At 43.5% G+C, this 25213-nt stretch overlaps 1 protein-coding gene across 1 annotated transcript in view; it reads right to left on the bottom strand.

The window, feature by feature from the left end:
- Positions 1-25213, bottom strand: part of LOC126456648 (cyclic nucleotide-gated cation channel) — a 1140961-nt gene that overhangs the window by 6036 nt on the left and 1109712 nt on the right. The window contains exons 16-17 of the mRNA XM_050092391.1: positions 16931-17064; positions 4448-4636 (exon numbers count right to left, since the gene is read on the bottom strand). Coding sequence (XP_049948348.1) covers positions 4448-4636; positions 16931-17064 — 323 coding nt within the window. The remainder of the gene's footprint in view (positions 1-4447; positions 4637-16930; positions 17065-25213) is intronic.

The raw sequence follows: 25213 nt of genomic DNA, 5'->3' as shown, positions 1-25213 counted from the left end.
AATGGCAAACCAACGTTTCTAGCATTTGTAGACTTAGAGAAAGCTTTTGACAATGTTAACTGGAATACTCTCTTTCAAATTCTGAAGGTGGCAGGGGTAAAATACAGGGAGCGATAGGCTATTTACAATTTGTACAGAAACCAGATGGCAGTTATAAGAGTCGAGGGGCATGAAAGGGAAGCAGTGGTTGGGAAAGGAGTGAGACAGGGTTGTAGCCTCTCCCCGACGTTATTCAATCTGTATATTGAGCAAGCAGTAAAGGAAACAAAAGAAAAATTCGGAGTAGGTATTAAAATCCATGGAGAAGAAATAAAAACTTTGAGGTTCGCCGATGACATTGTAATTCTGTCAGAGACAGCAAAGGACTTGGAAGAGCAGTTGAACGGAATGGACAGTGTCTTGAAAGGAGGATATAAGATGAACATCAACAAAAGCAAATCGAGGATAATGGAAAGTAGTCAAATTAAGTCTGGTGATGCTGACGGAATTAGATTAGGAAATGAGACACTTAAAGCAGTAAAGGAGTTTTGCTATTTAGGGAGTAAAATAACTGATGATGGTCGAAGTAGAGAGGATATAAAATGTAGACTGGCAATGGCAAGGAAATCGTTTCTGAAGAAGAGGAAGTTGTTAACATCGAGTATAGATTTAAGTGTCAGGAAGTCGTTTCTGAAAGTATTTGTATGGAGTGTAGCTATGTATGGAAGTGAAACATGGACGATAACCAGTTTGGAAAAGAAGAGAATAGAAGCTTTCGAAATGTGGTGATACAGAAGAATGCTGAAGATAAGGTGGGTAGATCACGTAACTAATGAGGAGGTATTGAATAGGATTGGGGAGAAGAGAAGTTTGTGGCACAACTTGACTAGAAGAAGGGATCGGTTGGTAGGACATGTTTTGAGGCATCAAGGGATCACAAATTTAGCATTGGAGGGCAGCGTGGAGGGTAAAAATCATAGAGGGAGACCAAGAGATGAATACACTAAGCAGATTCAGAAGGATGTAGGTTGCAGTATGTACTGGGAGATGAAGAAGCTTGCACAGGATAGAGTAGCATGGAGAGCTGCATCAAACCAGTCTCAGGACTGAAGACCACAACAACAACAACAACAACCTGTTTCAGAGGTATTTATTTCAATAAGGTAATAACAGGAAATGACGCATGATGGTACATGGACCATAACCTTTTGCCTTTATCCATAACTGTAGGTTTCAAATACACTTTCCTACTTCGGATTACGTTAGAATCGAGTCGAACGGTTTTTGAACGGTCTCTTGTGAATCCACCCCGAACACCAGAGCAAAAATTGTGGAAGTGCTGCACTCCATAGGGTTGCAATCACGTTCAGTGGGGTTTCAAGCCCACAGTGTCCATAGAGTAGGGTCGTGTCAGCAGTGTCTGTTATCAAGAACGTCGTCCTGCTGCTTGTCGCACTGCGATCTCTCATTTACTAGCGCTAAATGTGTGGGAATGAACGTCCCAAGTGAAGGGGTGGTGTCATTGAGGCTCTTAATGCCAAATCCTGAGGCTGTTTCGTGTCGAATCTAAGCGGCAGTACGCCTGAAATTCCCTCGGCCAGCGATAAGAAAACCACGTCATTTAAACGCTAAGCGTCTCTGTTCTGATCTCCAAAGCAGAGGCGTAAAAAGAAGGTGTGAAATGTGGGTAATGGTAGGTTTGACGGCATTTCTATGGTGTGAGTCGCCCTTAATAGCGTTCGGCAGAATTATAGTGAAATATGGTGCCAAAATGATAGTATTCACCCACCTTACACCTCACATTCACTTCTGAACTCTGGAATTTTTTTCGTATGTGTAGATACCTCGCAGTTTGAAGCGCCGCCCAGCCCTAGGGTGATGTCGTAGGGTGCACTGCTTTTGCACGATTAGAGAGGAAGGTCGTAGGAACCTTTGAGCCAAATATGAAGGTTATGGGTCGCAGTGGGGGAGAACTATAGGCTTTCGAAATAGTGATCCCTTAATTGAGATGCTTATCGATCGGAGTAGGAGACTTTAGGGTGCTTAAGGAGATAGAGACAATCACAGTCCCTTGTTGGATAACGAACGGAATGAAAGGATTTATGGTCGATAATGTTACGAAATACGCTCTAAATCTACATACATAATCCGCAAGCAACTGTAGAGTGCATGATGGATGGTAGTTACACAGATATTTTAATTTTTTGTAATATTCAGTTCGTGTATTCAGCAAGGGAGATACGTCTACATGCCTCTGCACACACACTTATCTTTCAGATCTTAGTACGAGGCTCATTACGTGAGACATACGATGATGGCACCACAATAGTTGGACATTCTTCGAATAATAGTTCCCTAAATTTACCCTACAAGGTTTCAGGAGCACTGTAGTGTCTTTGTTCCAAGGACTCCTACTTAAGATTCCTTGGCATTTCTGCTGCAGTTTCATAGGGACTATAACTTACCGTCACGGTCCTAACAATCCATCCGTCTCTGAATTGCTCAATATGTATTGTCTAGCTTATTTGACTATGACTCCAAATTCCACACCAATAGAACTGGTTGCATTAGCAGTTTGTTGGCAATATCCGTTACAGATACACTGGAGTTCCGCAGAACTCTACCAACGAATTTAAATCTTTTTGATACTGATTTTAAGCGATCGTACCATTTCACGTTGCTTTCCAAGTTCCATATATGTGACATGCTGAAGATGTTCATTACTAATCTTGCCATCGGGCCCTTTCTCTTCGTTGCAGGCACTATCTTAGATTTATCCACCTTTATAGAGGGCTGCCACATAATATAACAAGCGGAAATTTTAATAAGCCTCCCTGCATTTCCATTCGATAGTCCTACACACAACAGCATCATCAGCGACCAACCCATTGCTATGCTCTGTTCTGTGGCTTCTGGAGTATAAATATACGCTACTGGCCATTAAAATTGCTACACCAACAAGAAATGGAGATGACAAACGGGTATTCATTGGACAAATATATTATACTAGAACTGATATGTGATTAGACTTTCATGCAGTTTGGATGCATAGATCCTGAGAAATCAGTACCCAGAACAACCACCTCTGGCCATAACAACGGCCTTGATACGCCTGGGCATTCAGTCAAACAGAGCTTGGATGGCGTGTACAGGTACAGCTGCCCATGCAGCTTCAACACGATACCACAGTTCATCAAGAGTAGTGACTGGCGTATTGTGACGAGCCAGTTGCTCGGCCACCATTGACCAGACGTCTTCAGTTGGTGAGAGATCTGGAGAATGTGCTAGCCAGGGCAGCAGTCGAAGATTTTCTGTATCCAGAAAGGCCCGTACAGGACCTGCAAATTGCGGTCGTGCATTATCCTGCTGAAATGTAGGGTTTCGCAGAGATCGAATGAAGGGTAGAGCCACGGATCGTAACACATCTGAAATGTAACGTCCACTTTTGAGAATGCCGTCAATGCGAACAAGAGGTGACGGAGAAGTGTAACCAATCGCACCCCATACCATCACGCCGGGTGATACGCCAGTACGGCGATGACCTATACACGCTACCAATGTGCGTTCACCGGGATGTCGCCAAACACGGATGCGACCATCATGATGGTGTAAACAGAACCTGGATTCATCCGAAAAAATGATATTTTGCCATTCGTGCACCCAGGTTCGTCGTTAAGTACACCATCGTAGGCGCTCCTGTCTGTGCTGCAGCGTCGAGGGTAACCGCAGCCACGGTCTCCGAGCTGATAATCCATGCTGCTGCAAACGTCGTCGAACTGTTCGTGCAGATGGTTGTTGTCTTGCATACGTCCCCATCTGTTGAGTCAGGGATCGAGACGTGGCTGCACGATCCGTTACAGCCATGCGGATAAGATGCCTGTCATCTCGACTGCTAGTGATACGAGGCCGTTGGGATCAGCACGGCGTTCCGTATTACCCTCCTGAACCCACCGATTCCATATTCTGCTAACAGTCATTGGATCTCGACCAACTCGTGCAGCAATGTCGCGATACGATAAACCGCAATCGCGATAGGCTACAATCCGACCTTTATCAAAGTCGGAAACGTGATGATACGCATTTCTCCTCCTTACACGAGGCATCACAACAATGCTTCACCAGGCACACCGGTCAATTTCTGTTTGTGTATGAGAAATCGCTTGGGAACATTCCTCATGTCAGCACGTTGTAGGTGTCGCAACCGGCGTTAACCTTGTGTGAATGCTCTGAAAAGCTAATCATTTGCATATCACAGCATCTTCTTCCTGTCGGTTAAATTTCGCGTATGTAGCACGTCATCTTCGTGGTGTAGAAATTTCAAGGGCCAGTAGTGTATATGCATAAGTTACGTGAGCCTAAAGCCTTTGCTTGTTACCGTAGCAGCCTACAGCGCCCACGACAGCCGCTGCCCGCTCGTCGCCGGCCCCCCGGCCTCGCGCGTTCTCGCCCGCTAGGCGGCGGCGCTTACCGGCGGCTCTGGCGGCGGGCAGGTCGGCGCTGATGGGCGACGCCGAGGAGTGCTCGCTGGCGCACGACGCCACCAGCGGCGTCGTCTCCAGCAGCGGCGTCGGCGTCGTCGAGGCGCCGTAGTGCACGCCCGCGGCCGCCGGCGGCGCCAGCGTCGGCTCGCACGAACCGTAGCCTCGAGTGCCGCGGCCTGCAACAATCGTTCGTCAGCTGTCTAATTCCTGTCACTCACACACGATGCCACTCAATTCCACCATCCGCTTGCGTTAACGCCCGCTGTGAGGTACAGTGACAGTATAGTTGCGTCACTAGTGCTGCAATTTAAAAACAAAGGACTGAAATCGTATGTTCAGAATACACGGCACATAGAGGTGAGTACGGTACACCACTAGTTCGAGGAAATACTATCTATACTGTGTTGCCAATATATGCATCTACCACGCTCACAATTACGTTTATTTATTTTATATGTGGTTTCTGTTCTTCCCGACATATCCGAAAGAACAGATACAACTTATATAACGAAGACTAGGCTGGGCAATGATCCCTTCACTGCAGATGCACACCACGCTCACACGCGTACGGGAACCGGCGAAACGCCACGAGTAATGAGGATAATGGGCGAGGACACTTTATCAGTAGTATGTGGATAAGAGCAGATTCTGCGTCTGACGGGAGGCGTCCTGCGCGAGTCCGTGCAGTTGCGATGAACACTATGTCCGAATGGCTTAACCTGCTGGGGGATTGCTCAGCGTCTTCGGTCAAGAGGACTGGCTGCCCTGTGCTATATATATATATATATATATATATATATATATATATATATATATTAAAAAACTGAGTGAAGTATGCAACGTTGAACTTGAAGGAGCGTCGTTTAACGTCTGCCCAGACCAAATGATTTGAACGATGACCATCAAAATGAATGGGAGAAAAAAAGTGGTCAAAACAACTACTTTGTCATCTGGAGACCCGGTCTCGAATCCTGTTTAGGCACAAATTTTCAGGTTTCCCTATTGATGCAAATTAATGCTACTAGCAGCTAATGTCATTAATTCCTTTGTATTACGACTCATTTACTTCATTATGTGAATGAATGAAAAGTTCCTCAGGGGTAATCTAAGTTCGATGGTCTGAAGGCAACTGACGGCTCTCAATTTTTCAGCTGTAGAAATGATATTAGCGACAGAAGCAACGTCAACGTTGAGGAAAACATAGTAGACAAAGTGTAGGAATTGTTTTTCTGGAAACAGAATAGTGCACAACGGACTAACGTAGTACGGCACAAAAAGAAAGCATTCCTCACTAAAAGAAGTCGACTAGTATCAACAATAGGTACTAATTTGAGAAAGAAATTTCTGAGAATGTACGTCTGGCGCACAGTATCCTACAGAAGTGAGAAATCGACTGGGGGAAACACGAAAAAAAATACCAGAAGCGAATCGTTAATGTTGTGCTACAGAATGAACCTGTTAAATAGTTCGCCTGATAAGAAACAAAGATATTTTCCGCAGGTCTCCTGCAGGAGAGCTTCTGTAAAGATTGGAAGGTGGGAGACGAGATACTGGCAGAATTAAAGCTGTGAGTGCCGGGCGTGAGTCGTGCTTCGGTAGCTCGGATGGTAGAGTGCTTGCCCGCGAAAGGCAAAGGTCCCGAGTTCGAGTCTCGGCCGGGCACACAGTTTTAATCTGCCAGGAAGTTTTAAGTTTAGATTTTGATATTGAAAATGAAATACACAAATTCCAAGCTGTCTGTGGTATCATTAGCAGAACATGTCATAAATTACAAAAAGAGACCACCCTGAAACTCTATAAAGTTATGGCAGTGCCTGTGTTATCTTACGGAAGCGAAAACGACTACTACAATAAATAAATAAATAAATAAAATTCAAACAGCAGAGACGAGGTTCGAGGCTCCCAAACCGTTCGAAGGGCTGCACAAGAAGAGACATGATTAATAATGAAGATATTAGAAGAGAATTAAATATTTACAACATGAATGAAAAAATTCAAAAATATCCTTTAACTGGAGACAACACCTCATTAGGATGCCAGGTCACAGAATTCCCCAGAAAATTCTGAATTACAAGCCGAATGGGAAACGAGGTATTGGACGACCTCGAAAAAGATGGGAATGATATTGTTTGTGAGTTCGGAAGTTTCGTTTGTTAGTTCGGAAGAGGCAACAGTCTAATCCTTGCAAGGGAGAAGATGATGATGATAAGCATACCAAGCTTTTCATTACAAGTCCCCTTCCAAGAGATGCAGGCTGTACCCTAGTTAATGGTATAATATACAAGGTGTTTCAAAGTGTTCGCGTCAGATGTCTAGAGGTGCTAGTCCACGTCACGGGGAACATCTTTTGTTTGAGGCGAGATATTCGCTGACGCATCCCGGTGACACTAGGCCTCTTTTATGATTGGTTATGCCCCTAAGAGATGGAAGGGCGCAGACACACTGCAGTGTGCATACGCAAGGTGTGCTGCTTATAATCTAATCATCTGCTCTGCGTCAAAGCGGTTAAATTGAGTTTCTGAATCGTTTCTAAAATACATGGTGACTCAAAGAATGGGAAATGTTGGAACGTGGTGTGGCAACGCTGCGAGGCAGGTGGCGCTGAATGAAACATAAAATACTGCTCGCACTGCCTTGCCATTTAGTAAACAGTAGACATGGAGCTATGTAACGGTGTGCTGTGTGCTTTTGCGGTAAAAGCCTATTGCAAGAATGGGTGCGTGAAGTCCGCACGTCGAGAATTTCGGCATCGTTGCAACATCTAACGCCATGGTCATGTTCCCTCAGTGCATACAATCAACACATGCGTCCGAAGTTGTCAAGGAAAGGGTCCTGCGTTGAAGAAGAAATCTGTAGGAAGACCCAAAACCGTTCGTAAGGGAGCCAATATCGAGGCTGTGCCCAATGGTTTCGTAAGCAGCCCACAGTGCTCTGTTGGACGTCTCGCAGAGTCTCTATAGTTGCATCGTTCCAGTATGTAACGAATACTGAAAGTGGATTTAAAGTCTCATCCGTTCAAGCCGCAAATCGTTCAGAAACTTCAACCTAATGATCTGCTAATGCTGCTAATCCTGAACGCGGCAAACGTGCACGATGACGGCAGTTGCATTAGCAACCTGTGGATGCCGGACGATACTCACTTCCACCACAATTGCTTTGTCAATAGACAGAATTTTCGCTATTGGTATCAGCAAAATCTACGTCTTCTACACGAGCGTCCATTGCACAGCAGCAAGATTACTGTATGGTGCGCCACTATCGAGTGGCATTACACGACTGTGTTCTTTTTTGCAGATGATGATGGGTGCACAATCACTGTAACGTCTGTTCGGTACGTTGCCATGATGGAAAATTCTGTTGCTCATGAACTGCCTGATTTTTCTGCCAACAGTTTGTTTTAACATGGCGGAACAACGGCACATACGGTACTCCAGACATATGCCCTTCCATTTAACTATGTCCACCTTATTGCATCCTCCTATCTAGTAGCCCATCCTTTGTCATTATTAACAGTACCAATTCCTGTATCTTACACCCCACTGCAGGAGTGCCCCAAGGCTCTGTCTCTCTCTTTTCCTTTATCTCGCCTACACAGCTGATATGCCCAAACTACCCCCACCAGTCCACCCCCTTCAGTATGTTGACGACACCTCTTTCCTCGCCCTATATCCTACATTCCAGAAATCCCAGTGATACATCCAAATCCACCTGAATAAGTTTGCCTCCTGGTGTAACCAATGGCTCCTCAAGACCAACCCCTCCAAAACCCAGGCCCTAATTTTAGAATGAACCAGACACAACTTCCGCCTCTATGACTTCTACCTTAACATTTACAACTGTCCTATCTAGCTAACTAACACACTAAAATATCTTGGACTAACCCTCGACCAACAACTAACATGGAAACCTCACATATTATCAATGCAACGGAAAGCACACAGTAGACTAAAACTACTAACAAGTCAAAGTTGGGGATTACACCTTTCTACTATTCTCCACACCTACAACCCTGATCCAACCCACCCTCTGTTGTGCAAATGCTGCATGGATCTTCACCCCACCAAAGTTCAATAAGTCCCTCCAAATCCTCGAATGCTGTGCGTTGTGTTTTGCTTTCTGTATCCTTTTACCTTCCCCCACCTGGATCCTCTACTATCTGATCAAATTCACACCCCTCTTCACGACACCTTTGAATCTCCTATACTATATGTAAACTAGATTCCAATAACCCCATTGTCTCTCATCTGGTGAACGACCATGATATGTTGCGGCACCTTCACAAACACATCTCTCTGTGCCTACATTTACACACACTCCATATCCTATGCTAATGCTATTTCAACTAATTCCCTCACCCATACAATGAGATCTGTTCTAATATTTATTCCTCATACCCACTTTGACTCTTCCCCACATATCCCACTGCACACCAGGGCTCCTCTCTCCCTTCCCCTCTATCCATCCCCATTCCTTTCCTCTTGCAGGCAACCAATGCCCTACCCACACAATAGGCTACTCTTCACTCTGCGTCTTTCCCACTGACTGTATTTCCCGCTGTCCACCTCACCTCCTATCTGTCTTCTCCATAGTTTTCCTATCAATCACATTCCTATCTTTATACCCATACCCCTCAACCCTATGGAATATACTCTCTCCCCTGGCAATGCCTGTCACGCTAGCGCTCGTCCTTCAGGTTTTAAGTGAAAGTGCAGTGCTTAAGTTTTTTATCAGAAGAATTTCACCTTCCTGTGATGTGTTTTTAAAATGTGTATGTTTCCACTTTTTCTAGCTGTCCGTCTCTCATTTATAATTTAAAATAGAAAATAACCCCAAATTTCTTTCATATTTCTCGTGCCCAAAGTTTCTGTCCCCTCGCCTCTCCTGTTGTCGTCTACACTGCCGAAATGCCAAACATCTCACCTCTAGTTCATATCCTCCAATATGCCAACGACACTTTGTTTCTCGCCTTCTACGCCACCATCCAGATATCCCAACGATCCCTCTAGTCCCATCTCAATCATTTCTCCACCTGGTGTAACCAGTGGATCCTCAGAATCAAACCAACCAAAACCCAGGTGGCTATCATAGCCCAAACCTCCTGCAGCTTCCACTCCACCACTTTTTCCTTAAAATTTACATCTGTCCCATTCAGTTTCCTAACACACCAAAATACCGCAGACTAACACTTGATCGCTGACAAACATGGAAGCCCCATCTATTAACCATTGAACAGAAAGCCCACAGTAAACCGAAATTACTAAAACTACTAACTGGCCGAATATGGGGATTGCATCCTTTCACAGTCCTCCACACCTACAAACCTCTGATTCGACCCATCCTCTATTACGCAAATGTGGCATGGACTTCTTCTCCACCCTCCTTTTATTGTGCCCTACAGATCCTCGAATGCCATGTACTCCATCTGTCCTTTTGGATCTGGTTACCCTTGCCCACCTACATCCTCTGCCAACTTATAAAATTGTCCTCCTTACTCTTCCATCTTGAACAGCTCTGAATAACACACATCAGCTGCAAACTCGACACTACCCACATTCTACTTTCTTCCCTGCTCACTGCTCCTTGTATTCAGTCACACTTCTCCCATTATACTCCTCCAATGCTGACCTCCACTCTCGCCATGTCCTCTCTCAAAGACACTTTAATTGCCTTCCAGCGACCAACCATGAAATCTACATTGATATATACCCATCCTACCAGATCTAAAAGAACCACCCCATCTCCCCCACTTGGAGCTCCCTTCCTCTTCACTCCTCTTCACCGACGAGCTAAGACTTGGTCCTTGAACAGCATTCCCTATTCGCTCTCCCAAATCCCTCCTCCTAACATCCATCCACACAAACAACCTCTTATGCACTACGGCAACTGCTATATTCCCCTGATACTCATATACCTGTCAATCTCGACCAACTCATCACTTCACTATTCTACTTTTATTTCAATCAGTCAACACACTGGATTTTTACTTTTATAACTTATGGAACTGTTCCTGTGTCTGTTATATTTTTTGAATCATCCATCTGCCATTACACCTGTCTCAATATTTTAATTAATACGCAAATATGCCTTTTATATTTTACATTGTTCAACTGACTGCCTGTCTTTTTATTACCTGAAACATTCATTTTGTCCCCCAGAGTGGCAAGTTATATAATAGATTTCAACAATTTTTTGTCTCGTATGGCTGAAGAGCGGCGATTTTTATTCGCTGACAGTCCCCTCCCCGCCCATATGGTGCGAAGGAAAGGAAATGTCAAAAAATATAGTCACTTTCAGCGCGACTTCTATAATTTTTATTTTTTTGAACATTTGGTTATATTTTGAAGAGCTTTAAATTGTGAAAAAGACGAATACTTTGTCATATGATTAAATAGTTTTTTATTCTTATTTTCTTGCACACAGATGAGAATATTTTAAAGAACTGCACTTTTAAATGCACTTTCTTTTAATTACTATGTATAATTATCTGTACGATAAGCAAGCATCAACGACCTCTATCATAATTTTACATTCTACGTACAACTGTTTGATCGATGCATGACACTTTTGGCTCGTGTTATTTGTATATGTTATGACTTGTTGCGGTCAGCCGAATTAGACGTATATCGAGTTTTTGTTATAACTTCTGCCATTTGTTTTAATCTCTTAATGCAGTAGCTAGTAATGTATTTTCTTTTACTTCCACTGTAGATCCTGAAGATAGCTAGTACTCCACAGCCAAAACCTATAATTCTGTTAAAAAATCTTCGCAATCAACACAAGTAAATAACATTATTGTAATAAAATCTTTGCTAGTAAAACGTTATTAAGACGGACTAAAAAGTTTCGCATAATTTTTTCCAGACCCATACATATTACTAACCCTATACAGATAATCCAGGAGTTTTGTGTTTATGATTTTCTAATAGTGTTGACAATAGTCCTAAAATTGAAACTGAGGAAGTGGGGTGTATCCAATAGATAACTTATGCGTGAATAGTTCACTTAAGTCACCAAGAATTTTATTGCACTGCAAATGATACTAACCGCTGTGTGATTTTTCTTCACGACAGCTACTCTCTACACTTCTTACTATTGCCTGTTGTACACACACTACGTTTTTCGTTTTAAATTTTACGAGTATTGTGATAGATATTGAAAACCACCAGCACAAATGTTCAGGACCATCTGTGTGGGTATAGGAATATATGTGGAGCTAGGAGAAACTGCCTTATACTTTTCAGTCTGTTTCAAAAACGTGATATATTTAAAAAGTTTTTATTTAAGTAATTATTTTATGCTTTTTAGTTTTGTGTGTGTGGAAATTTTTGATCTACTGCAAACATTTTGATGGATTACAACAGAGACATTTCGTGAATTTCAGCTTTCTTTCATATTTTCTTCACGTCAATCAACAAATACGTTGTCTCCTCCTACACATATTTCACGTAAAGACCGTAAAAGTAAAAACTGAGCAGACTGAAGCCCACACTAAAGCTTAGCAGCAATCGTTCTTACCGTGAAACATTCGTGACTAGAACAGGAAAATGGATAAATACTAGTGGTACACAGTGTACCTTCAGCCGCACACCAGACACGATAGTGAATTCATTCTGAAACGTCATTCAGTTCTGGACCATGTTGAATTTCTGAACTCTCCAATTCGTCGGGAAGTTAATTTAAAATCAGATGGAAGATTTGTACCAAACAGACAGAAAAACAAAGTACTCTCCGCCTCATACCAGACAAGAAAGCGATTTGCTACTGCATTGAAAGCTACTTCTGAGCTATGTTGAAAATTTCAGGTCTCTGGCTCATCGGGAAGTTAATTTGAAATCAACTGCAGAATTTGCACCCAAGAGACAAAGAGGCAGAAAAAAAGTGTACCCTCAGCCACACGCCAGACACGAAAGCGAGTTAATATTGCAGTGTCATCCATTTCTGCGCTATGTTAAAATCTGAAGCCTCAAGCCCATTGGAAAGTTCGTATAAAATCAACTCCAAAATTTGTACCAGTCAGACAGATAAGAAAACGACCTAATAAAAAAGGGTCGAAAATAAATCTTGTAGCTATCCCTCCTAACTACTATCATCAGATCAAGTACAGAGAGTTGGAATGTGAGAGAAATAGGATTCCATGTTAATACTAAACAACTACAGGGTTATTACAAATGATTGAAGCGATTTCACAGCTCTACAATAACTTTATTATTTGAGATATTTTCACAATGCTTTGCACACACATACAAAAACTCAAAAAGTTTTTTTAGGCATTCACAAATGTTCGATATGTGCCCCTTTAGTGATTCGGCAGACATCAAGCCGATAATCAAGTTCCTCCCACACTCGGCGCAGCATGTCCCCATCAATGAGTTCGAAAGCATCGTTGATGCGAGCTCGCAGTTCTGGCACGTTTCTTGGTAGAGGAGGTTTAAACACTGAATCTTTCACATAACCCCACAGAAAGAAATCGCATGGGGTTAAGTCGGGAGAGCGTGGAGTACATGACATGAATTGCTGATCATGATCTCCACCACGACCGATCCATCGGTTTTCCAATCTCCTGTTTAAGAAATGCCGAACATCATGATGGAAGTGCGGTGGAGCACCATCCTGTTGAAAGATGAAGTCGGCGCTGTCGGTCTCCAGTTGTGGCATGAGCCAATTTTCCAGCATGTCCAGATACACGTGTCCTGTAACTTTTTTTCGCAGAAGAAAAAGGGGCTGGAAACTTTAAGCCGTGAGATTGCACAAAACACGTTAACTTTTGGTGAATTGTGAATTTGCTGCACGAATGCGTGAGGATTCTCTACCGCCCAGATTCGCACATTGTGTCTGTTCACTTCACTTCACCATTAATAAAAAATGTTGCTTCATCACTGAAAACAAGTTTCGCACTGAACGCATCCTCTTCCATGAGCTGTTGCAACCGCGCCGAAAATTCAAAGCGTTTGACTTTGTCATCGGGTGTCAGGGCTTGTAGCAATTGTAAACGGTAAGGCTTCTGCTTTAGCCTTTTCCGTAAGATTTTCCAAACCGTCGGCTGTGGTACGTTTAGCTCCCTGCTTGCTTTATTCGTCGACTTCCGTGGGCTACGCGTGAAACTTGCCCGCACGCGTTCAACCGTTTCTTCGCTCACTCCAGGCCGACCCGTTGATTTCCCCTTACAGAGGCATCCAGAAGCTTTAAACTGCACATACCATCGCCGAATGGAGTTAGCAGTTGGTGGATCTTTGTTGAACTTCGTCCTGAAGTGTCGTTGCACTGTTATGACTGACTGATGTGAGTGCATTTCAAGCACGACATACGCTTTCTCGGCTCCTGTCGCCATTTTGTCCTACTGCGCTCTCGAGCACTCTGGCGGCAGAAACCTGAAGTGCGGCTTCAGCCTAACAAAACTTTATGAGTTTTTCTACGTATCTGTAGTGTGTCGTGACCATATGTCAATGAATGGAGCTACAGTGAATTTATGAAATCGCTTCAATCATTTGTAATAGCCCTGTACTAGGAATGAAGTGGAGACAAGGGCGGAAGGACTGAAATGAAATATTCACTGACGGAAAAAGATCGCAACACCAAGAGGCAGTTATGCGACAGAAACGAAAGTTGGTAGGCGTGTTTCTCCATTTGAAAGATGATGTATAATCAGTTTTCGCGCCGGTCACATAAGAGAGGATCTGCTGGAGCGGTGGCGTCACTATCAGGAATGCAAAACTGGTTTACTTTAAATACACGCTGTAACGGTAGTGAGCGATAGTTGCTTTTGAGATCCGACGTGGTAGTTGATATTAGTCAACAATATCTTTAAGGCGACAAAGACGCCATTATCATCACCTCACTGAGTTTGAACGAGGTCGTGTAATAGCGACTACGATAAAATGTCGCCAGAAGACCGGGTTCAGGACGGCCACGTGACATTCCGGAAAGGGAAGACAATTCTGTTCGGCATAAATTCTGTTCGGCATATGGCTCCGGTGCATCATACTGCATCTGCAGCAGCAATTTCCGCAGCATTTGGCACCATAGTGACACAACGAGCTGTTACAAATCGGTTACTTAAAGGAGAGCTCCGAGCCAGATGCACTGTAGCGTGCGTTCCACCGACCCCTAACCACCGCCATTTGCGACTTCAGTGGTGTCAAGCGAGAGTTCACTGGTGGCCAGTGTGGGGGTCTGTTCTGTTTCCTGATGAAAGCCGGTTCTGCCTTGGTGGCAGTGATGGCCGTGTGTTGGTTACAAGGAAGCTAGTTGTGGTCCTACAAGTGACCTCTCTTCGTGCTAGACACACTTGACCTACAACTGAAGTTATGATCTGGACTGCGGTTTCGTATGACAGCAAGGGCACTCTCCTGGTTAACCCACGTAACTCGACTGCAAAACTGTACGTCAGTCTGGTGACTCGACGTATCGTGCTGCCATTATGAATAGCATTCCAAGGGGTTTTTCCAACAGGATAACGCTCGCCCATATACCGCCATGCTGCTTTGGCCTGCTCGATCATCATATCTGTTTCGAGTAGAGCACACATGGGACATTGTCGGACGACAGCTCCAGCGTCATCCACAACAAGCATTAACCGTACCGGCGTTGACTGACCAACTGCTACAGGCAGGGAAGTCCGTTTAATAAATTGATTTGCGGCCCCTGTACAATACAATGCACTAACGTTTGCATGATTCCATTTAACATTCTGGCGTTTGCACCAGTTATTAATGTACCAACATTTGAAGTTTCCAATGGTTTATCTCGCGCTTACGTTAGCCTGTGATCTTGTAATGTTAACCGCTTGAATATGTTATCTAGACAAATACCGGGTGATCAAAAAGTCAGCATAAATTTGAAAACTGAATAAATAACGGAATAATGTAGATAGAGAGGTACAAATTGACACACATGCTTGGAATGACATTGGGTTTTATTAGAAACAAAAAAAGTTCAAAAAATGTCCGTCAGATGGCGCTTCAACTGATCAGAATAACAATAATTAACATGACAAGGTAAGACAAAGCAAAGGTGATGTTCTTTACAGGAATTGCTCAATATGTCCACCATCATTCCTCAACAATAGCTGTAATCGAGGAATAACGTTACGAACAGCACTGTAAAGCATGTCCGGAGTTATGGTGAGGCATTGGCGTCGGATGTTGTCTTTCAGCATCACCAGAGATGTCGGTCGATCACGATACACTTGCGACTTCAGGTAACCCCAAAGCCAATAATCGCACGGACTGAGGTCTGCGGACCTAGGAGGCCAAGCATAGCGAAAGTGGCGGCTGAGCACACGATCATCACCAAACGACGCGCGCAAGAGATCTTTCACGCGTCTAGTAATATGGGGTGGAGCGCCATCCAGCATAAACATCGTACGTTCCAGCAGGTGTTTATCAGCCAGGCTGGGGATGATGCGATTCTGTAACATATCGGCGTACCTCCTACCCGTCACGGTAGCAGTTACAAAACCAGAATCACGCATTTCCTCGAAGAAAAAAAAGGCCCAATAACGGTAGATGTGATAAATTCAACCCATACCGTGACTTTCTCTCGTGCAATGGAGTTTCCACGACAGTTCTAGGATTTTCAGTAGCCCAAATTCTGCAGTTGTGGGCGCTGACAGACCCTCGGAGCGTGAAATGAGCTTCGTCGGTCCACAACACGTTACTCAACCAATAGTCATCTTCCGCCATCTTTTGAAACGCCCACACCGCAAATGCCCTCCGCTTCGCTAAATTGTCAGGTAACAGTTCACGATGTCGATGGATTTTGTACGGATAGCATCGGAGGGTACGCCTAAGTGCCAACCAAACAGTAGTGTATGGAATGCCGGTGCGACGTGCGACTGCACGAGCACTGACTTCCCCGTGCATAGACGAACCCGCTACAGTCTCCATTTCTTCCTGAACTGTCTCAGCAGCATAACGCCTTGTGCTCGGTCGGCCACTACGGGGTCTGTCGTTTAAACAACCCGTGGCTTCGAATTTCCAAATCATTCTCGCCACAGCTGCATTTGTCAACGGACCTTTACCCGTTAGAATGGCGACAGGGTCGTAACGATGAACTAGCACATTCCCCATTCTGATAATACAGCTTCACTAAAAGCGCCTTTTCAGGTAACGTCAACATGCTGCGACTGCTGGCGCATCTGATTCTCTCTCTCATTACCGCTCCTTTTATACTCGATTGTCTTGCGCAGTGATTGATGTTTTGGTGTCCAGCGCTCTCTGTCGGACATTTTGTGAACTTTTTTTTTTGTTGTAATAAAACCCCATGTCATTCCAAGCACGTGTGTCAATTTTTACCTCTCTATCTACATTATTCCGTGGTTTATTAAGTTTTCAAAATTATACTGACTTTTTGATCACCCGGTATGTTCCAGAAATTTCATTGCTCAACATTAATTAATTTTTGGTGCTGCGACTTTTTTTTCGTCAGTGTAGAGAAATATGTAGGCATGAGGAGACAGTGGCAGCGCTGACCTGTTCTGGAGGCGGGGACGGCCGAGGCGCCGGGACACGCCGCCCCCGGCGCCCGCCGCTCGTCGTCGGAGGAGTGGACGCTCGACGTGGCCGACAGCGGAGACTCGGCCGGCCGCAGATGCGACGCCAGCGACCTGCCGCAAGGTAGGCTGCTCAGCGCCCGCACCACACAGGCGTCGGCAAGGGCGAACACGCAGGCGCAGCGGACATGGCATTACAGAGAATTTAGATTTTCCTTCAAAACACTCAGAGCGTATCATTAATCTACACCGCTAACAAATCAACTAGCAACACTACGAAGAACACGAAATAACGAAATTTTAGGTATTTTGCGTACACAGTGCAACAGGATAATAGGAAGAGTGGCTGATTAAGCTGGTAGGTGATGTGAGGGTATGGGGGGTGTGGGGTTTGAAATAAAGTACACATAGATGCCACCTCTGGCAGCAACAATGGCGATAATCCAGCTGGGCATCAAGTCGAATCACAAGGATGGCCTTGTGAAAGGTAGCTACACTGACAAGGGGAGGCCGCCAATTGTGAAATTCAGATTCGATTCATACTGCGCATAATAAAAGCTCATGGCCAGAGGTGTAATGTGACAAAGCACCAAGATGCACTTCTTAGCCGTTGTCGAGAAAATCAACAGTTAAAAGAAACCGTTGTGGTGAAATACTCTCTAAGATTAATAGTTTTAAACAGCGTCGTGGCGCAGCGGTAAGCGCTCGGGTTCGTAATCCGAAGGTCGCTGGATCGAATCGCGCGCCATGCAACTTTTTTTTTATTATTCGTTTTTTGTAATTCATATATATATATATATATATATATACACTATTAATGAATTGCTTATGCATGTTGGTGAAGGCGGATCGCTCTCCAATTGTACCGCCTCCATTTTTCCGTTTGTTTAACATGGTGTACCAAAGCTCTCACGTCCGCACAGATTTTCGACGATGTTGTAAGTAGCGCTAGGGACCGCATCTACCTTCTTTCGAAGATAGCAGGCAACTACGCTGTTATGCGGCGGCTCGTTTCGGCCCATTCAACATCTGTCCTTCAAGTGTAACGAGCGTGTAACGGAGTTTATATTTCATACCTGCCACAGCAATTTTGTGTTAGTGGGGTTTCTATTAGAGTGCTGCAACGCTCATGTTTGACCGGTCACGGCTCGCCTGTTGACGGGGGGACCGAGCAGCTCGTGTCCGGTCCCATACGACTCGGCTCTGTCATGTACTCGCCCCATGTCTGATGTCCGGATTCCGGACACGCGGATAACCGAGCATGACCGGTCACCGCTGACGTCTCACCTCGTCTCGTCCCGGCTCGCTGCACTGTACTTTACTGTACAAATCCAACGCCTCTCTTTCTCTCTCTCTCTCTCTCTTTTAATACAAAAGTAACATTTCCAAGAACGGGTACGTGACACAGCTAAATTCATAAAGCACCTGTAAAGTAAAATGATATTTCAATACAATCGCGGATAGAAGACGAGTCTCATTTCCAAACAAAAAAGATATTTTTCCTTTCATTTATAGGAAACATTAAATAAGTGCTTTCCTTGTAATCTAGAGGACAACCATCTTCATAAAGAAAGCATACAAAGAACATTAAACATTTACAGACGTAACTTGTCATACGTTCAATTGTTTGCAACATAAACAAAATTATAGTTATTGTTGATCAGCAGGAAATCACTAACGCGTTCCGGATTTAATTGGCTGCGGCAATTTGTTAGTATCATGCCGGCTTTACTAAAGCACCTTCCACTAGGTGCGCTTGTTGCTGGGATACATAAAATACGTCTTGCAACTGCAGCCAAACCTGGCAGATCTGTTTCATGTCTGCTCCACCACTTTAAGATGTCATCATCATCTCCGGGGTGCATTAAAATGTACAGATCTACTTCATCTGCTGCGGATGATCTGTTGTTCCTCCATTCCTTGAAACGAGCTCTCTTTCTGGGTGGTGATGACACAGTACTTGAAGGATCTATGATAATAAACAAAAGAGACAAGTAATACAGAACTGATATGGAAATCATCGAAACATTCCCGTAAGAGACCGATGACCTCGCTGTTTGGTCTCTCCCCCCAAACAACCCGACCCCCGTTCCCATAAAAACGAGATGTTTTACGTTAATGAAATGTTATACGAGTCACAACATTCCCGTTTCTCTATAATACACATTCCACTAACTATGCAAAAACGATTATGTTAATGACTGAATGTTGTAACTGCGTACGTAGCACACATTTGTCGCACATTGTTAAGAATTTCCTGCCTTTCACTTATTTCAAGCATATTAAGATAACGGAAGGACGGCCAAAGAAACGATCTTTGTGAGGTTTCTTGCAACTGTGTTTCTTTAAATGAGTGGTTCCCGACTGAAAAAACAATAAAGTGGAGCAGTTTATGCGCGATACGTGCCCAGTAGACGCAATGTTTTCATCTACAACAAACAGAAATGTACTCCATACTTGGCTTCTTAGACCTTCCCGTTTCTTTAATGTGTAAACGTTGGTTTCAATCTTACGTCTTACTACACTGGCTTCCTCGCGCTGCATGATTAAAGAGAGACACACCACAAACAAGAAGCCCGTACTGGCTGCAGTGTCACACGGATAATAACACGTGTAATGTGTTTGAAGTTACGTGCTACGTATTCGGTCACGGCTTCTATGCTCGGTCACAAGAACTAGTGCGGGTAGCCTATCCAGTTAGGGTGTGCTCGCCCCACCTCGTATTTTGTGCTCGCTTACTCGGTCATGCAGGACTCTAGTTTCTATTCTAATTCGAACGTTTGACTTACGCTATACGTAATCGTTTCGGAATACCGTTTCTACGTCTTCCGTTAACTATACGTGGTTAACATCATGAAGACAATTAATAACATTTGTGAAATACAACTTTGTCTGCGGAATACATAATGATGTTCGAAGTCGCCAGATTTTCCACGACAAACGACTTCCAACAACTTATTATATGCATGACACACACACACACACACACACACACACACACACACACATATATATATATATATATATATATATATATATATATATATATATATATATATATGTATATATATGTGTATATATGTATATATATATGTATATATATATGTGTGTGTGTGTGTGTGTGTGTATGTGTATACACACATTTGAATTACAAAAAACAAATACTAAAAAAAAAAAGTTACATGGCGCGAGATTCGATCCGACGACCTTCGGCTTACGAACCCGAGCGCTTACCGCTGCGCCACGACGCAGTAGGTAAATATCAATCGTTGAGAGTATTTCACCGCAACGGTTTATTTTAACTGTCGATTTTCTCGACAACGGCTGAGAAGTGCATCTTGGTGCTTTGCCACATTACACCTCTGGCCATGAACTTTTATTATGCGCAGGATGAATTGAATCTGAATTTCACAATTGGCGGCCTCCCCTTGTGAGTCACAGCGCCAGAGATGGCGCCAAACATTATTATTCCGCCGCCTCCACTGGCGCAGTAGTAGTTCAGAGGATGTCGAGAGCAGTCGTTGTTCTGTTGGGCGAGAGAGTAGACGATCTGAGTGTTGACTGAAATGTTGTACTGTTCGATTGGTGTAATGCAGGGCTCTCCAAACTTTTTAGTCAGCGGGCCACAATGACTCCTCCACGAAGTCATAAGGGCCAAGATCTACCTAGTGGGATTAAAGCACCCTAGCACTCCACGATCACCGTAATGTAAGGGTAAAGGAAAGATGAAATCGCAAAAATCTAAGGTTGTGGGAATAGCTAGCACTGAAACGAATTACGATTCTTATTTAATTACATAATTTTGATTGGTGGACGTAACTGACCGAAATTCTGGCGTATTTTATTCTGACGAATTTCACCGACAAAAAAGTATGTCACCGCACATTCTTCTCGAAAGCGTCCTGCAAAGTTAACGAAATCTCAAAATTATTGTTAGCAACACTATTACTGCAAGACGTAACAGAGGTAGAGTATGTCAACGCATTGTTATTTCAAGCGGCGCAACAATAAGTTTAGTTGTGTAGCCTTGTAGCGAGTAGCAGAGCCAATGTCGCGGTGTATTGGTCGCGATAGGCCTCGAAACTCAATTGTTGGCAGTATAGGTACCACCACAAATATTTGGCGGGCCGGATACCGGGGATCTCCAACCAGGCAACGCGAGCCGTTTTCGGCCCGCGCGCTGTAGTTTGGAGACCCCTGGTGTAATGTATAGGTGGAAGAAGATGCAATTGTCAGAATATATTTGAGAAAGGAGATGGGCTTTTGATTTATGATGCTGGTGTTTGGAATATTTTCCTCAATATATAATGAGGTAAAAAGGTATTACAGTTTTCTTTACAAACAATTCCTCTTGCTCACAGGAACAGTCAACAAAGCATCTGGCTCGTGTTCATTTATTAGACTTGTAATTCTGCTTTCTATGTGCAATTATAGTATTTCTGGTTTTTCAATTACTTCATTGTAAATGGTGTTTAAAATATTTTGTCGTATTGAGAAAGAACCGAGCCAGATACATGTACGTTGAGTCACACTACCACACACAGAACAATTACATTTGTGCTGTGTTGTTTCGTAGCTTTTATAGTTGCAGGGGACTTAATCAATTGTGTTGATGGAAATTTCTTGTTATTCTTTATTTTTATTTTATGCAGTCATATTGCGTGCTAATAATAGTCAGGGCCAACCAGTTACGAGACTTCGTAACCTGTCGCACAGCTAGTAAAATTATTGCATTTATTCATTAATATTAGTCATTTCTTTTTAATTAAGCCCCCACGCATATCTCATTCCATGTTGCTGAATGTCAGAATTCATAAGATTTAGTTGCTGCCGAGTGGTAGTGTTCCATTCTCTAGGCAGCACGTGACCACATGTTTCCAATGGGTCAAACATCTGGAGAACGTGCTGGTCAGAGAGACATTCGAACATCCTCCATGTCGAAGTTGGTCAGGACAGCAGAGCTAACATGCGGTCTTGCGTTATTTGGTTGAAAGATGTCATGTAGTATTTGACGATAGTGTGCCACCACCGGCCTTAACAATTCTGAAATGTAATGGTTCCTGTCCTATCTGCTATACAATCCACACGTGATCGTGTTGTGTGCCTAATAGTGGGCTGTATTGGTTCAAATGGCTCTGAGCACTATGGGACTTAATATCTGAGGTCATTACTCCCCTAGAACTTAGAACTACTTAAACGTGGCTAAACTAAAGACATCACACACATCCATGCCCGAGGCAGGATTCGAACCTGCGACCGTAGCGGTCGCGCGGTTCCAGACTGAAGCGCCTAGAACCGCTCGGCCACCAACGACCAGCAGCGTGCTGTATTCTTACAACATGTGCCGGTCTCGTACAGTGACGACAACATTACGTTTCACATTGTTCATTCTCCTCAGAACCTCCACAAACGGATACGTTCACCATGGTGCTGTACGCAAACAGGTATTCTTCTGAAAAGTCGACGTTGTGTCACTTTTGGAGCAATTGTTGTCACTGTGCTCATTACTATTGGCGTGCTCCTCTCTGCTACCATACCTTGAGCATCCATAATTATGGTTTGCGTGCTGACAGTTCCCTGCTCTAGACGTTGCAATATCCAAGCGGGTACTCACCCGGCTAAAAGCTAGCCCACTCCCAGACTCAGGGCGTGCCATGTGCTTCTTTGGATGTAAGATGCTGCGTCGCTGCGCGAACAGTATGTCCGTCCCTTCAGGCACTAGTCTGGGACTGAGATTTAAGTGACGATCAGTATGGTCCTTGTAAACTCATTCATCCTATATTAGCGTGACAGTTGTGGGATCCCAAACAATGCGAGCAGCAATATCTCAGCCTTCCTCATGACCCCATATGTCATGATCCTTCTAGTGTCGATTTCCAGCGTGTGTTGGCAGACTTTGTCCTTATTTCTCTGCGCATAGTACTATGTTCTCCCAAAGAAGCAACGTACAAAAGAGATATGTGAATGGGAAATCCACTCCATGCAGAACGGAGATGACATTACTATTACCCAAGTTGTGCAGTTGAAATGAAATGTTAATGATTTGCATATTCAACGTGTATTACACTTCATGCCAATTTAACGTTTGTTGCATGCTATCGTTATGGTGTTTGTGTTTTAATGGCAGCAGTGTACTTCACAGCGGTGGTCGTTTTCTACATTGTGAAAATGTTCGTTGATGAAGTTCGTTCTCCGACCAGCCAGCGGTAGAGTGTCTGTATACTGTCTGATGGGGAACGTTACAAAAGAACTGTGTGCTGCTGCCCTATATTCACGCTGAGTGGCTATTAATTGTACCGGCCAGCGCAAATAATCATATGCTCCCCGACGTGTGCGAGCACAACTATACGCAGATGCATACAAACTGCTATTATTGCAATAATTATGGTTACAGTCTATATACAGCAATAGTTTTTCCACTAAAGTTTTCCGTTTACGTAAGCTAAATAGACTGAATCAGTATGATAACTTTTTTTGGAGCGATAAACAATATATATATATGCCGCGCTCTGTTATTGATCTGTATCGTTGCACTGATAAAAATGTTTCGTAAGCACGTAATTTTAGCCGGCCGCGCGGTTCTGGCGCTGCAGTCTGGAACCGCGAGACCGCTACGGTCGCAGGTTCGAATCCTGCCTCGGGCATGGATGTGTGTGATGTCCTTAGGTTAGTTAGGTTTAACTAGTTGTAAGTTCTAGGGGACTAATGACCTCAGCAGTTGAGTCCCATAGTGCTCAGAGCCATTTCAACCACGTAATTTTATTTGGTTTGAAATAAATGTCAAACATGGTAAATTCACGTCATGCTGGTTTATTATAGTCTAAGCACATCCCATCATTGTCTTAAAGAAGTAACCTTTCCCTAAGTTGGATGGAATTAATTACGTAAATTTCAGTCAAAGAGTCTGCAATAAGATGCATATTTCACCAGTTGCTTTAACGAAATCTAAGTATTTTCTCACAATTCGATACGAATATTCACTTCCTTTTTCGTTGTGTTACAAACAGTCTATCACTTTTGGACAAAGTTCAGTCTTCCATTGATAATAATAAATTTAAGACAAATTTCGGTTCTTTTCCTATCTTGACTTTACGTAATGATATACTCAAAGTTGCTGACCTACCTAGTTCAATCTTAATGATTTCTAGCAGATCACAAATCTCCAAAATGTAAGCCGGCCGGAGTGGCCGAGCGGTTCTAGGCGCCACAGTCTGGAACCGCACGCCCGCTACGGTCGCAGGTTCGAATCCTGCCTCGGGCACGGTTGTGTGTGACGTTCCTAGCTTAGGTTTAAGAAGCTTACGTACAAGAGCATACGTTAAGTTACGACACGATCAAGCAAGCGCTAGAAGCACATTAACATTGTATAACTTTATCTTCTGTATTCCACGGTGTCCTCAAAGAGTACTCACAAGGAATATTCTTGGAGGTCACTTGTTCTACTCCGTGATCTCTAAGTACACTACTTTGCGATCTACTTTTACTTTAATTTGATACAAAAGGGATTCTACTTTACTTTCTTTTGCAAAAATATTAAGTTACTTTATACTGGATTTCTGTTCTATTTCTTTTTACATTGTTTGTCTTCAGTATACTCGCTACTATTCAATTGATGCTACCACAGTGGGACTTTGTTACCTTTTTTTATGGAATTTGCATCTTGGGTTTGGGGCTTGTATTGGGTTTTGGATATTATTTTTATATTTTCATCTTTGCGTCCAAAGGAAGTGGCGTTACAATTGCTGAAAGATTAAAATGTTCTGCTGAATGTTCGGCTGAACATTTTTGGGAATTGTGTTTAAAAGAAAAACCTTCACAAGTTGATGGTCCTTCGCTTCCTCGAATCGAAGTATACCAAAGAAGTATGAAAACAACAAAGCCAGCTCACCGCACACTTTCAAAACCCCAAAGGAATACTGCAAAGCTATTTACATTGAAGTTTGTGAAACGGTGCAGACTTGCATTATTGAGCGGTTTGCTTCAACTGGACTCACACAGGTCATTGCAGTTGAACAAAAGTGCTTGCTTTTTGTAAACAGAGGTGAAACAAATTTGGAAAAATAAACTGAGTTGTTCAAAAATGACCTAGACATTGAGAGACTGCGGTTACACTTGAATATGTTAGCCAATAAAAAACAACTTGACTTAAAAAACATGCATCATGCGAGAAAGTGCATTACACAAGAGCCTGCAGTTGGAGAAATATTATGTGAAGTAGTGAAGTGCATTAAGCTTTTCCAAGTAGTTCCAATCACGACAGCAA

The sequence above is a fragment of the Schistocerca serialis genome, chromosome 2 (genome assembly GCF_023864345.2).
Source record: "Schistocerca serialis cubense isolate TAMUIC-IGC-003099 chromosome 2, iqSchSeri2.2, whole genome shotgun sequence".
Lineage (NCBI taxonomy): Eukaryota > Metazoa > Arthropoda > Insecta > Orthoptera > Acrididae > Schistocerca > Schistocerca serialis.
Note: the sequence above shows the minus strand (reverse complement) of the source record. Positions and strands in the feature narration are given on the sequence as shown.